The 14190-nt window shown below is 42.5% G+C and overlaps 3 protein-coding genes across 3 annotated transcripts; 2 read left to right on the plus strand and 1 right to left on the minus strand.

The window, feature by feature from the left end:
• The first annotated feature begins 515 nt into the window (after positions 1 to 515).
• On the plus strand, positions 516 to 5401 carry akr1b1.2 (aldo-keto reductase family 1, member B1 (aldose reductase), tandem duplicate 2). Its single transcript, XM_056424844.1, has 10 exons — positions 516 to 659; positions 2164 to 2331; positions 2490 to 2606; positions 2769 to 2846; positions 3145 to 3267; positions 3902 to 4008; positions 4477 to 4558; positions 4704 to 4787; positions 4889 to 4971; positions 5064 to 5401. The coding sequence occupies exons 1-10, from the start codon at positions 594 to 596 to the stop codon at positions 5104 to 5106; spliced, it is 951 nt and encodes a 316-aa protein (XP_056280819.1). The 5' UTR covers positions 516 to 593; the 3' UTR covers positions 5107 to 5401.
• A 1771-nt stretch (positions 5402 to 7172) lies between these two features.
• On the minus strand, positions 7173 to 10152 carry LOC130200448 (dnaJ homolog subfamily B member 9-like). Its single transcript, XM_056424752.1, has 3 exons — positions 10055 to 10152; positions 9080 to 9313; positions 7173 to 8683 (listed from the first exon to the last, which is right to left on the minus strand). Exons 2-3 carry the CDS (start codon positions 9294 to 9296, stop codon positions 8229 to 8231), a joined length of 672 nt encoding a protein of 223 aa, XP_056280727.1. The 5' UTR covers positions 9297 to 9313; positions 10055 to 10152; the 3' UTR covers positions 7173 to 8228.
• A 9-nt stretch (positions 10153 to 10161) lies between these two features.
• Positions 10162 to 13809, plus strand: LOC130200447 (THAP domain-containing protein 5-like). The gene is made up of 3 exons (XM_056424751.1): positions 10162 to 10927; positions 11268 to 11454; positions 11702 to 13809. Exons 1-3 carry the CDS (start codon positions 10842 to 10844, stop codon positions 12446 to 12448), a joined length of 1020 nt encoding a protein of 339 aa, XP_056280726.1. The 5' UTR covers positions 10162 to 10841; the 3' UTR covers positions 12449 to 13809.
• The last annotated feature ends 381 nt before the right edge of the window (positions 13810 to 14190 follow it).

Here is a 14190-nt window from a genome sequence, read left to right on the forward strand (position 1 = left end):
AAAGAGCATTACATTAGTTACTTTTCACTGGCTGGTGTTGCATCCCTGGCAAGCGGCAGCAGTACTAATACAATGATACGTGGAAAGTATCTAATTACATCCTAATACAACCTAATATAGGATCCATGCAGATTTTAATTTAAAATATATTTTTTTTATTTTACCTTATGTAAACTTCTATTGTAATACTTATGTAAGTCATGTAAGGAGATTGACAGGTTTAGCTTATTTATTTATCATCCATTTTACTCCAAATGGGACCATCATTTACCAAATTAACAACATGCTGTATTGATGAAGACTTGAATATCTATTGGGATCATAAACTCATGTTAACAATATCTACTAAGGTATGACATCAAGTGAGAATTAGAGACCTTTTCAGTTAGTCTGATACAATCTAACATATGTTTGCGACCAGTGTTCCCCTGTTGGTTGTTATAAATAATGCAGGTTAAAACCACTCCCCCCTGATTAGATTCGCTTTTTTAGGACTGGTTTTTGAGGTTCCCTCTCCCTCTGGTCTGCTGCCTGCGCTCTGCATTCGCTCTCTGCTCCCGCTGCGTTCAGGGTCTGCTCGTCTTTTTGGAATAATGGCAACAACCGTGACACTAAACACCGGTGCACAAATGCCCATTGTGGGACTGGGCACATGGAAGGTACGTTTTGGATAATATGCAACGTGTTTTTATCTATCCTTAGTTCAATATGAACTTGTGAAGTAGGTCAAGCTAGTTAGCTGAACGTGCCGACAGAAAGCAACGAGTCGGCACAACCACGGCAAACTTTTCCTCAAAGTGCCAGCCGATATATCGAGATAGCTTCGGTAGTAATTGCATGCTGTTTATCGACTCTTTATGTTAGTTCAGTGTGTGATGTCGTTTATGATCTAGATAACCGTGGCTAATGCGTTCCAGCTGCAGATTGATGGAAACACGACCGTCGTGTGCAAATCTGCTGCCTCACGTTACGCTTCGCAGACTGACCGCTAACTAACGTTAGCCGTGACCAATGCAGCTTTACTGTCTTAGTGTAACCCGAATTCGAGACAATTGAAGGGCTGTTATAGACGCCAACAATGATGCAACAAATACTTTTAATGTTCCCTCGTGCGGCGTGCCTGTTTCAGTGAGGAGTCTGAAAGTGTTGACAAGCCTGCTGAACCTGTTTCAAGGCGTGTTGTTTTCCATGATAAAATGTAATTACGGCCTGAGACCCGACGAATTCGGTTAAGGACATATTGTTATTCTAATGTTTATTAGTAATATTATTGTGATACCGTTTTCCATACAGAAAGGAGGGTATTGGCCGAAAACTGTAACGTTCAAAATGTCCACACCTATCAGAATCCGCGAAAATACCGATCTGATTGTGGTGTCGAACGAACTAGCTCTATAGCGCCCCCTTTCATTGGAAAAGCTCATACTTTTTTCAATAATGAACGATTTACTTGAAATTTCGTCTCCATGTTCACTTGGACCTGCTCTACAAATAAGTTAATGAAGGCCATACAATGCGCCTACTTAGATTTTCCCCCATTTTGAATTTAGTAAATCACATTTTTTTTCAGTTTTCTCCAAAACGCTAATACCAATTCATACAAAATTTTCTGTGGTTCATAATTGCTTCGATGTGAAAATAACTTGTCAAAATCGTGTTGATACCTTATCATGTTCATAAGATATTGACCAATGAACATCTAAGGGTTGTGGCCCAATATTTACAGGACACACAACTTCCAAATCACTTGACCTAATCTCACCAAATTGCTAGCCTATGTCAACATGACAATCCCTAAACATACCCTAATTTGTTCATAATATTTGAACATTAGAGGGCGCTACAATCAATCCATGGTGGTCAGATTGCTCCTCAACAGGAAAGGATATATGGAACACAGAGGGCAACCAAGGACATTGTTAAAGTGTAACGTAACTCGTCTTTAATCAAATGGTCCCAATGGCTAAACTGGGGGACACAATCGGGCACTAAAACTATTTGACCTGAGAGACAACGGCATGTTGTGTTTGAGTTAAACTAAAGCAAAGATAATGCAAATCATGAACCGTTCATATTCTACATGCTTTAAAAAAAAAATCTGTGATATTGTTATGGCACAGTATGTCTGGACCACATTAAGTAACCGTCCCTGCTTCTTTACAGTCTCCCCCTGGCAAGGTCACGGAGGCGGTGAAAGCAGCCATCTCAGCAGGCTACCGGCACATCGATGGAGCGTATGTCTACGAGAACGAGGCAGAGGTGGGAGATGGTGTCCATGCCATGATCAAGGATGGCGTGGTGAAGCGAGAGGATCTCTTCATTGTTAGCAAGGTGAGTTGTGGGTTCATAATGTACACATCCTTATTGTTTCTCCCACTAAAAGGCTATGGAACGGATGTTGCCTGTCTATTTGCTGTATTTAAACACTGTCAATACTGAACATGCACGCTTTCTCGTTGACTTCCCAATCCTTTACATTTTTTTAATAGTTGTGGTCCAATTTTCATGAGAAGTCTCTGGTGAGGCAAGGATTTCAGAAGACCCTCAGTGATCTTAAACTGGACTACCTAGACCTCTATCTAGTGCACTGGCCCATGGGTTTCAAGGTAGGCACAGTCTTGTGAGCAATTTGTGAAAATATATGTTCTCTGTGCGTATGATTCAACTGAAGTCTGGCTATCAGCAGGAATGTGCAGCCTTCATATTGTCATCATTGTAGTGATGTGGTGTGAACCTGAGGGCTATTGATCCTTTTTTCCATGTTGCAGGCTGGCATTGGGCTTTTTCCTTTGGACAGCAATGGAGAGACGATCAGTGATGATACTTACTTCCTGGAGACATGGGAGGTGAGTTACATGGACCAACCGTTCGCTTGTATCAGACATCAAATTTAAACGGGTACAATTTTTAAATAACAAATCTCTGTGTTTCCCGTGTTATGACACAATACCAGAGTGATTGAATGTATAGCTCATAAATGTCCATTTCAAGTCAAAAAATGGGCAGTTTTTAAATGCACTGAACGTTGCCAGATTGGAAGGCAGGTATTTTTAGATGAGTGGTGTCAAACTAGAGCTACGGCTTTTTTAAGAGGCACAAATAGGATCGATTAAAAACTTCTTTTTTTTATGGTCAATTCTTCAGGAAATGGAAGAGCTGATGGATGCTGGTTTGGTCAAAGCTATCGGTGTCTCCAACTTCAACAAGGACCAGATTGAAGCCATTCTCAACAAGCCAGGCCTCAAATACAAGCCTGCCGTCAACCAGGTGACAGATTTGTGCAACACCATTTTTCTAGTAATTACATTGGCCAGTCTTAACTGATTTGGCAACTTTTTTATAGATAAAATGTTTAAACTGAGATCTCTGAGCAGTAGTGCCGCAACAACTACTCGATGAATCATAAAAATGTATATATTTAGTGATCAAGTAGTTGAGTTTCTGTTAGGATGAACGACACACACTGTGTCAATGTCTCCTCCATGGGGCAGTAAGCCTGTCAGTAAGCCCCTCTGAGCTGCAAGATTGTTATTCTAAAAGAGCAAGAGGCCATAATGGCATCAACTGTCTCCTTCTATCAGGTCTGAGAAAAAATAAATGTCTAGTTAATTCGTATCGGGGCCCCAGCAGTTCCCCCCCCCCAGGCTGCACCTGTTAGCTGAGAGGACTTCCTGTTCTGTTTCTTGGAAAGTATTCTTCCCCATCAATGTCTTGCTTTCTCTGGTCTCTTTGTTTATTTGATGACGGCACCATGCACACAAAAAAAGACTTTCTTATAGTGAGAAATACATTTCTAAGAGAAAGCCAAACATACAAGCACATACGAGGTACAAAGTTGGTTGACGCATCTCTTCCATGGTTTTTGCAACGCGTCCCAAGAGGAGTGTGTTTGTCCCACCAGGTGGAGTGCCACCCGTACCTGACCCAGGACAAGCTGATCCCCCTGTGCCACTCTCACGGCATCGCAGTGACGGCCTACAGCCCCCTGGGCTCCCCGGACAGACCCTGGTCAGTTGTGTCAAAATAACACGAGACAGGACTTGTAACCGAAAGCCTTTTCTAGAACCGCACTGCTGCAACATCATGATCATATTTTGTTGGAATGCTGATTCAGTAGTACGTCTTTCATATCCCTTTGGTTGGTTTCAACTTGTGACTGTTGTTCCTCTTTGTTGTGATTTAGACATTATGTAATGACTCCTTTTTTTGTTTAGTTTTTTTATGCATAGAAAACTTGCCGTCTTTATAAAGCTCTCTTATTCTTCTGAACGGGCTTTGAAAACAATTTCACATAAATGTGAATTTAAACAAATTGATTTCACAACTACCCACCTGTGTAATGATGTTTGAATTACTTAAGTTAATACTCTGAGGTATCGCCATTATTTTGTCTACCTTTTTGATTGACAGCAAAACTGCAATGTGTGCAGGTCCTCTATAGTCTATATAATAACAGATGATTCATTATTATTACAGGGCTAAACCTGAAGACCCCTCACTGCTGGAAGATTCCAACATTAAAGTCATTGCTGAGAAGCACAAGAAGACACCTGCTCAGGTACACCACTGAACAAAAGAAGCTTTTTTTTGTATTTTTGTGCCAGTTTCTCTTAAAGAATAATGTGCAAATACCATGCACATGACCCTCACTGTGATTTATACTTGTGGTTCACATGTTAATACCCTTTTTCCTTCACTGCCAGGTCCTGATCCGCTTCCAAATCCAGAGGAACGTGATTGTGATCCCCAAGTCGATCACCCCTCAGCGCATTCAGGAGAATTTCCAGGTAATTGTCTGAGGGATTTTTCAGATTTTTTTTAGGATTAGCCCTCAAAGTGCCTCACTTCCTTGGCTCTTGCATGAAGGCTGTTGTTCAAATCTCTGCAGGTGTTTGACTTTGAACTATCTGAGGAGGAAATGAAGACTATCGTCGGATTTAACAGGAACTGGAGAGTCTGTAGCATGCAATTGTGAGATCATATTTTCTTGTTTTATTTTTCAAATATTGTCCTGAAGGTGTCGTGAAGTTTTTAAATGTTTATTTCTGTCTTTCTCTCCGCAGGAGCATGAAGCACAAGGACTATCCATTCGCTGCTGATTTCTGAAATGGACTTTGGTACACTTTTGCTTTTTGCAAAATAAATGAGGCCTTGCATTAGATTTCTATTTTCACGTACATTTTTCAGGAGAAATATTGGCTTCAATAGTGATCTATTTTGTCTCCACGAAAGTAGACGTATGAGGTAAGAAAAGTTGTAAATCTGTATTATCGGTGATTTTTTCATAGCACAAATGTGATCATGTTAGCACTTAACTAACCTAATTTGTCCTTAATGTCAGCAGCACTTGTGTATTTGCCTGGAATCTGAATACCAATAAAAAACACTCACTAATCTATCACCCTGAGATGAGTCACAGTCTGTTCTGCTTTTTACTAAGTTTCACATTTTTCCTTGTGAGTCATAGATGGAACTTTAACATCTTGTGTACATTAGCCATATAATGATAGTCTCATCTATTTCACGTGGGAGCTGGTGTCGTAAAACCCTAATGGGCCTTTCAGACAGGGCACACCTGACATAATGGTTTCATACAATTCTTTTCCAATACGTTTCAAGTGAGCGTATGATCGATAAGAGTAAAACTCATAGGACAACTCTGGGTGTTTGTTTCCATATGAAACGTATGTAACATTTAAAAAATCAGGCACATCTAGTCTCAAAAAGATGCAGAAAAAGTGGTTCACGCATTTGTTCTAGACTAGATTATTGCAACTCCTTATTACACAAAAAAAACTATTCAAGCCCTTCTCAGAGGTGACACAATATAGTTTCAAATTAATTGCAAAAGTGAAGATATTTATATTTAAAGGGTGTAACACAAAATGTAGGAATACTTTCATTTATTATATTATTTAGGTTAGATGGTGTGCAGGCTTCACGGAGGTGTAGTGGCTAGCACTGTCGCCTCACAGCAAGAGGGCCGTGGGTTCAATTCCCGGTCGGCCCGGTCCTTCTGTGTGGAGTTTGCATGTTCTCCCCGTGGCAGCGTGGGTTTCCTCCGGGTTCTCCGGCTTCCTCCCACAGTCCAAAGACATGCAGCAGGTTATTTGATCTCTAAATTGCCCATAGGTGTGAATGTGAGAGTGAATCGTTGTCCGTCTCTGTGAGCCCTGGATGGACTGGCGGCCTGTCCAGGGTGTCCCCTGCCTTCACCCTATGTCAGCTGGGATCGGCTCCAGTGCCCCGCGACCCTGATGAGGATGACGCGGTATTGAAAATGGATGGATGGGTGTGCATATCAATGCTAAATAAATGTGTTTAATTGGGGACTAGCCTTTGCACCCTTCCCCCTGAAGGGTTATTTGGGAGTTTTTCCTGATCCGATGAGGTTTTAGGGCAGGGATGTCTGTGTACAGATTGTAAAGCACTCTGAGACAAATTTGTAATTTGTGAAAGTGGGCTATACAAATGAACTGAATTGAATTGAATGTGCCAGATCTCGCGCTCTGTCGTCTTTCAGCCTTTTCTCCCGACTGACCTGGCCAGATTAACGCAGACTCGTACAACCTAAATTACTTAAGTCACTATTTGTTTTTCATAGTAGTTTAGAATTAACCTTGCAACTCTATCCCTTTTTATTAATGTATTACTTTATTTATATTGTGGAGGACTGGATCGTTGTCCAAGCTTACAAGTTACAACAAATTATTGATAGTCATATTCATTAAATGTGACTGTTGCAGGCCTTCCAACAACTCAAAATGTAATTTCATGGGTTTTGTAAAAACATTGAGCAACCTGGCAGGTTATATGATCAGGTTTCAAGTGGCTCAATACCATTTCTCTTTATTGCTGTGTTTCCTACTAGTATCCTTTCTGTGCCATAATATAACTGGTCAAGCTGCACATAAAGAAAAGAAAAAGAAAAAAAATTCTAATCCACAATAGCTTTGTTTTTGTCAGATTGCTCTTCCCTTTTGCAGGCTGTCAATAGGATTCTCCACCCTGCCTTCCAGTATTCGGACAGTACGCCCCCTGCTGGAGTGCAGCTGGAACAACAGTGGGATGTAAGTCTGAAAAGCTCAATCAAATTGAATGCAAAGGAACCATGGCAACTCATCATCTTGCGTGAATGTTGCAGGAGTGTTTGGACCAGAAGCAAATACACCAATATTTACGTTGTGATTAATATTAGTAGAAACAATACGTCGTATTTATGAGCGAGTCCAATTACTTACTTGAAAACATTTTACACTCCCCGCCCCCACCCACCAATACAAAACAGACTTGCTTGTGAAATGTTGTATTCATTCTCCAATCAAACAGATTCAGGCCACACACACACACACTCGGAACACACACAAAGTGTGAACATAAGACTGACATTTACAAAGCACCGTCTATGACAGATAGGCAACATGAAGAGCAACGGTGCTAAATATTGCACATTATGATCAGTTCAGGAAACTTCTCAGACCCTTCAGCTTCACTGGGAGATGGCTTTTGTAACCATCAAAACAACTGGTTTCAAAGCCGCTGTGAGCGAGTACACAAACACCGGTTCACCAGCATTCGTCATGGGACTGATATTAATTTCCATGGGAAGGTAGATAAAACGAGGTAAAAGTTGATGATGGCCAACCTACACAGCTCAGGATGTGAAGCGTGTATTTGATGCAATACATTTGTGAAAGGTAAGCTATTTTTTTTGCAATCCTTAAGATAACTATTAAAAACCGAGAAAAAGCAAGTTCTGGGTACACTATGCTTGGATGAGGCTGGTTTTACATTAGCAAAGGGCTCATTCATAATAATAATACTAATAGTGTGGATTAGCTGTAGAACGAATGTCTCTGTTGCGTTGATGAATCGTATTGCACTCAGGAGAACACTTAATATTTTTAAATTAAACCATCTTAACCTGAGACCATACCCAAGACTAGATTGTACCATCACGAGGAAACAAAATTTTCCTGGAAAGCTAAATAAAGCACTGTCCTGTGAGCAATAAAGTAAGTGAGCGAGTTATTGCTTGGAAGCAGCCCCTTTATCAGGTCAACTTGGATATTTGTTCTGGGAAAATGACATGAGAAAATTAAAAAAGCCACGCGACATGCTCTATTCCACCGAGTGATAAATTAGCATTCAATTCCAAAACCGCAACAGAAAAACCCTGGAGTGTCCCAGGAGGCTGTGCAGTGCAGGGAAACGTTTACTGCCCATTCTCAGGAGCAGTCAGTGAAGGTGGTCACCATGTTGCCCCTCCGCTGGGTCACTGTCCTGCAGTGCTGCTTCCCCGAGCCATGGAACCTGGAGCCGTGCGCGTTAACGGAGAACATCTTCTCCAAGTCCTCAAACATGCCATTAAAGAGTCCCCCGCCGAAGGCCCCGTCCTGAAGCGGTCTCTTCTGTCTGTCCATCGCTTCTCTGTGGGCCTGGAAGTGTCTGTCGAAGTGTCTGTTTTGGTGAGCTTGATTTTGGGAGTGAAAGTGGTGTCGCTGTTGTTGACCGAAAGTGTCAGCGTCTTTAAAAATGTCGTCAAAGTTAAAGGACTGGTAGTGCTGGTTGAAGTTGTAGTTGCCTCCTCCTCCTCCTCCTCTATGACCCTCTCCTGGCAACGGGCCGTGGCCAAACTGGTCATACTCTCGCCTCCTCTTATCATCCGATAGCGTCTCGTATGCTGGTAGAGACACAGACACATTACGTCACGCACTGTCTTGGTTGCTATGACACTGCTACTGAAAAGGTTACGAAGAAATGTAGTGACATGTTTATCAATCATCTATTGTTTAACAATTATACATGGAGGTCATCAATACCGTTGACATTAACAACTCTAGTTAGGCATCTGTAGTAGACAATATATAAATCAAAGTCATTCTTTTTGAAGATACATTGCATCATGCAAAACTTACACATGTATATACTACGTTATCTAATGGGTAGATGGTTAGATTCTAACCTATAGGCCATGTTCAATAGGACCGACACTGACATTTCTGAGTGAACCTTGACCCAGTCAGTAAACATATTCTCATTTCAAAGACATGGGGTCAGGAATGGTGACTCAACTTACCCTCTGCCATCTCCCTGAACTTGGCCTCAGCGTCGGGGCCCTTGTTTCTGTCAGGGTGGTACTTCAGGGCCAGCTTGTGGAAAGCCTTTTTGATCAGGCGGTCGGTGGCATCTTTGGGCACCCCCAGTATGTCGTAGTAGTCCCTCTTGGCCAGGATGAACTCGGAGATCATCAAGATATGCACCGCGAGGAGCAACGCCGACTGTGCCGTGGCCATACTGCTGATTTACACACCTTTGCGGATGTAAAGAGAGCATGTTGGACATGTACATATACTTTGAAAGCGGTTTAAAACACTAAGATTAACTCACTATAACATTATTTTTTTTAAAGCCAGCATGTAGGGTACATGACATTATCAGGGCTCTCAAGTTTTGAAGACAGGCAAGAGTGACATTTCCATCAGCACCCCAACCACCCCCCCGCAGAACGAAATTTTCGGATATCAGTCAGTCGCGCGCAATTCCAGGATGCTTTATTTTCATTGGTTGCTGGATTAAATCTTACCCAGATACAACAGATACGGGGTTTTTTCTGATTGGCTATTGTGTAGCCCATTTCTTTTTTTTGATTGGCTGATAAGTGGCTCCTCACAGCAGAACTCCAGGGGAGCGCTTGATTCCTCCACGGTGAGGGCAGCGCGGCCAGCTCATGTTTGCGCGCTGCGGCACATTAAAACATTAAATAGCCTAGTTTTTTTCAGCGTGAGAGTGCGTGACTTAAGACCGAAATGCGTGAGTCTCACGCTCAATGCGTGACACTTGAGAGCCCTGCATTATTAACTGACGTCACTTTGCTTGCTAGTTTCGACAGAGAGGAGTCGGGCTCAAGGAATGAACAACTCGCGGGTTTTTGTGGAAGAGATACGTGAAAGCAGCTCTGCCTTCAGTAAACTGGACTCCGTCGTTTGTCCTCCGTTGCACATAAACTACCCGTGACAAATAAAGTGAATGCGTCTTGGAAAAAAGGGATTACCTGGAGACGAGGTGACACACAGCCAGAGGATCCTCCACTCAGCCGCCGACAGCCACAGCTGATATGAAACGATAGCTAGCAATTGTTGACGAGCTGCATTCCTGAGCAATAACAACACGACTCGCAACGCTATTGGTCCATTTCTTAACACAATGACTCTTGTCACTGTGATTGGTCGAAACAGTGCGCACGTGGAGATGGAGGGATTTCCGCAAAGAATACAAGCAAAACAAGAGTGTAACCGGCAAACACTTCCGTCTTCGCTTTGCTCTTACATTTTGACATTATCGAGTGAAGTGTGAAACCTAAACTTGTTTACATCCCCGTAGTTTGTATCATTAAGTTAATATGTTTAATTTCTTGATTTTTTGCATTAAATATATGTTGAATGCTTTCATTAGACATGTCCGTATTATAAATTCCCCTTTGTAGTTGTCCTTTTGCTGTTTGTCCTTATAGATAGTACGTAACTATCTTGATAGTTAAACGGTGCAAATGTAATTTCATTTATTTATTGCTTTCTTCAATCTTTTTGCAACAAATAGGCGGTGACCGCTTACATTAGACTCGTTTTACGTAACTTACTATGATTTATACTTCGTCGTTGTGCAACCGCTTGTGATATGAATAGTGTATTATATGTCTTGATAATTAACCAGAGCACACGTCATCTCCGCTGTGAGCACGACGACCCGGAAGTGTCCGTTTACGAGCTGGGTTGTGTTTTTAAAAAGGAAATCAACAAACGTGTTTTTTAATCGCGTTTTCATGTCGTTTCACTGCAGACATGCCTCGGTACTGCGCTGTGAGAGTGTGCAGAAACCGCGGGGGAACTGCATCTCGACAGGACAACAAGAGAATTAGCTTCTACCCGTAAGTTGTCTGGTTTCATGTGTTAAGTGTTTCCGAGTTCGTACGATTGTTTGGCGTTGCGACCATTACCTTGTTTCTGTTGTCATTAGCATCTTAATTCAGACAAAGGTAATATTAGTTTTAGAGGCAGTGAGAACTTGACAGTGATGTCGTGTCTGTAGCATATTAATGTATGTGGTTATGTTATTGTAATGGTACACGACTGAGACTGTTGGAGTCAATGTGGAAGAATGACAATGTTTGAGGTGATGTCACATCTAAGTGCCATTTGATAAACACACCACGAATAGCTTCTGTTTCAAACCGGCCTTTACTTTAAGTTTCCTCTCTCCCTCCAAAGCTTTCCTTTGCAAGACCAGTCCAGGCTTCAGAGATGGGTGGACAACATGAAGCGGGAGGAGTGGACCCCGAGTCGACATCAGTACCTGTGCAGCGAACATTTTACAGAGGACTGCTTCGATGTTCGATGGGGCATCCGCTACCTGAAGAACACCGCCATCCCGACCATGTTTCCCTCCTCTCAGGATGTATGTATTTGTCTCAGCACCCATCCACAGTTCCGCCATAAACTTTGCTCTGGACCAACTTCACTAGTATTTATAAAAAATGAATCTAAAAGCCGGAAGTGCACAAGTAGAATGTGGAAGAAGTAGTGGAAGTATGCACTTTAGACTCTTGAGGAAGTTGTTGGTGTGCAACAAGCCTGAACTGAAACATGTACTGTTTATTTTTGCATTGCATGCTATTGACTATATTCATTTATTTCCATTCCAGGATGGTGAGAATAAAGTTGTAATCATTAATAGAAGACCCAAGTCCAAACCCGCGACTATTGACATCGAGTCGACAGGATTTGACTCTCCTCTCAGCAAGAGGCCGCTCATTTTGAGCAGAACTTGTAGAATTGTCCAGCTGGGTACAACAAACTGCGTCGTTGCCAAAGACCCAGAGGGGCTATTTGAACTTCCTCTGGTGTCGGACACCGGGATCTCCCGTCATTCAGATATCTTCGAGATGCAGACGGCTCCATGTGGGTTACCAGGTGACAGTGGGAGGCCAACTGTGTCCTGCCTTGCACTGTCCTCGTGCAACGAGCCCCGTCCTAAAGTGCAGACGGACTCTATTGGGACCGAGCTGTGCTGTGAGTCACTGGGTCTTTCCTCGGATGGAGAAGAAAACGTGGACGCAGCGCTGGGCCACCAGACGTACAGCTTTGTCCCCATCAGAATGGTCACGAACGAGCCCACGGCCTCCTTTTTGGAGGAGAGGGGACCCTGCGAGGGAGAGCACATTTCTGTTTACGAGCACTCGTACTGCAGATCGGACACGGAGGGCAATCGGCTTTGGCGTAAGATCTTGAGTTTGCATGCAAAGATCTTGGAACTGGATCACCGAGAGGAGAGCACCTTGGCCAAAGTCCGTGCGCTGGAGACTGAGGTGGCCCTCCTGAAGAGAGACGGCGCTGTGTTCAAAAAGAAGCAGAACACTTTGGAAGATCACACATCTTCGACGTTGCGCTGATTTTTCAAGCGCCGGATTCTGAACCGGCGACTGTGGCTCGGTGATGGAGCAGGGTCGTCCTTCAATCGGAGGATCGGCGGTTCGATTCCCCGGCTCCGCTAAACCATGTCGATCTGTCCTTCGGCAAGACACTTTGCTCCCGTAGCTGTGCCGACGGTGTTTGAGCGTTGTATGAATGCGAGTTTGTGGACTGATGGGCAGGTGGCACCTTCAGGGTTCGTACGGTCATGGAAAACCTGGAAAAGTCATGGAATTTTAAAATGGTCATTTCCAGTCCTGGAAAAGTCATGGAAAAAACTTAAATCATCAAAGTTTTGGAAAAGTCATGGAAATTTGTTATAAGCACATGTTCATTTACGCCGAATTTGAAATAATTAATATATTTTTTTAAAGAAAGACGCTCAAAATATAAGCCGGTGTACGCTCTCAATACGCAACATTTTCTAAATTGTTCATGTTTATACCGAGATTTCAGTTTGGTCATGGAAATTTGGTTTAAAGTCCTGGAAAAGTCCTGGAAATCCATTGGTCAAAATGTGTAAGAACCCTGACCTTGAATGGCAGCCCCTCCCTTCAGTGTGTAAACGGGTGAATGACGAAATGTAGTGTTACATTGCTTTGATTGGTCGGAAAACTAAAAACTCCGGTTTGAACTAGTGGGAGTGGAGAGATTTGTTAACATTGACTTGCTTGCTGCAACGTTGCACAAAACGAGTCCTATAAAACTCTTTGTTCTGCAATATTGCTCTCATGTCCGTGTTGGTCCACATGCTGGCCCTGATGACCATCTTCAATGAAGCCTTGCTTGTTGCTGTGCTTCACTGATGCATAATCACATGTTTACAGTTGCCATTATTGGATCTCAATTGTGATCAATACATTATCACAGCGTATTAATGATTCACGATGAATTGTATTGATTTCCTCTTAAGCTCTGGTATTTACTTGACTGGAACAGCTGCTGTCGGCTCTGTTTAATCACATCAAATCCATTCTCGACTGTCCTCGAACCACCTCATTCAGACGTGTAATGACCCTGACTTTGTTCCCTTGCAGTAATATCCATGTGTGCGGAGGCTCATTTTGATTCTGTGCGGCCCTTGGTTGGTGAAACCAGCCTCTCATTCTGGGAGGTCTCCTGCCGGCCCAAAGAGATTCTGCTTTACAGAAAAAATCCTCTATGGATTTATTTTGCAGTCCAATAAAGTGAATCATAAATGTGCGTCTTTCAGCAGGGGGCTGTGTTTGTGTCCACTCGGTCCTGGGTAGCATTTACAGAAATATACAAAAAAATGTATCAAACATGTCAGTGGACGATGTATTTATGTTTCTCTGTCTATGTGAAAGACATTTCAGCTTCATGTCTTGACTGCTTTTTCTATTGCAGGTTTATTTTGAAAATCCTATTTTCTCCATGAATAAGAAAAGGTCTTGCACTCTGTACAAGGGTTATGTTTTTACATGCATCAAGCACTGTGCCGCAGCGATTCTCTCATGTCTAATGGGCGTTTTATTCATGAGAACACTGAAACCGTAACAGGCAGAATATTGCAAGATGTCGACACAAATTCAAGCCCATACTCGTGGACAGCAATGCTGATACAAAACCGGTTTAATTCATGCACAACAACATAGGTTGAAGAATATTAATGGTAACGGTCCATGTTTTTGTTTTTACTAGCTCTAGTAGAGATCTATCTGATGGTGCAGCTGTTGAAGATTAAAATGAGATTAGACTTTAC

Source organism: Pseudoliparis swirei, chromosome 10, assembly GCF_029220125.1.
Source record: "Pseudoliparis swirei isolate HS2019 ecotype Mariana Trench chromosome 10, NWPU_hadal_v1, whole genome shotgun sequence".
In the NCBI taxonomy this organism is placed as follows: domain Eukaryota; kingdom Metazoa; phylum Chordata; class Actinopteri; order Perciformes; family Liparidae; genus Pseudoliparis; species Pseudoliparis swirei.

What these genes read in the sequence shown, in the direction of transcription:
- akr1b1.2 (XM_056424844.1), top strand. Translation starts at nt 594, where the DNA reads ATGGCAACAACCGTGACACTAAACACCGGTGCACAAATGCCCATTGTG. An exon ending in ATCTCTTCATTGTTAGCAAG is followed by an intron (nt 2,332 to 2,489) that starts GTGAGTTGTGGG and finishes TTTTTTTAATAG; the next exon opens with TTGTGGTCCAATTTTCATGA. An exon ending in GCATTCAGGAGAATTTCCAG is followed by an intron (nt 4,788 to 4,888) that starts GTAATTGTCTGA and finishes AAATCTCTGCAG; the next exon opens with GTGTTTGACTTTGAACTATC.
- LOC130200448 (XM_056424752.1), bottom strand. Translation starts at nt 9,296, where the DNA reads ATGGCCACGGCACAGTCGGCGTTGCTCCTCGCGGTGCATATCTTGATG. An exon ending in GTTCAGGGAGATGGCAGAGG is followed by an intron (nt 8,684 to 9,079) that starts GTAAGTTGAGTC and finishes TGTCTCTACCAG; the next exon opens with CATACGAGACGCTATCGGAT.
- LOC130200447 (XM_056424751.1), top strand. Translation starts at nt 10,842, where the DNA reads ATGCCTCGGTACTGCGCTGTGAGAGTGTGCAGAAACCGCGGGGGAACT. An exon ending in AAGAGAATTAGCTTCTACCC is followed by an intron (nt 10,928 to 11,267) that starts GTAAGTTGTCTG and finishes CTCCCTCCAAAG; the next exon opens with CTTTCCTTTGCAAGACCAGT. An exon ending in TGTTTCCCTCCTCTCAGGAT is followed by an intron (nt 11,455 to 11,701) that starts GTATGTATTTGT and finishes TTTCCATTCCAG; the next exon opens with GATGGTGAGAATAAAGTTGT.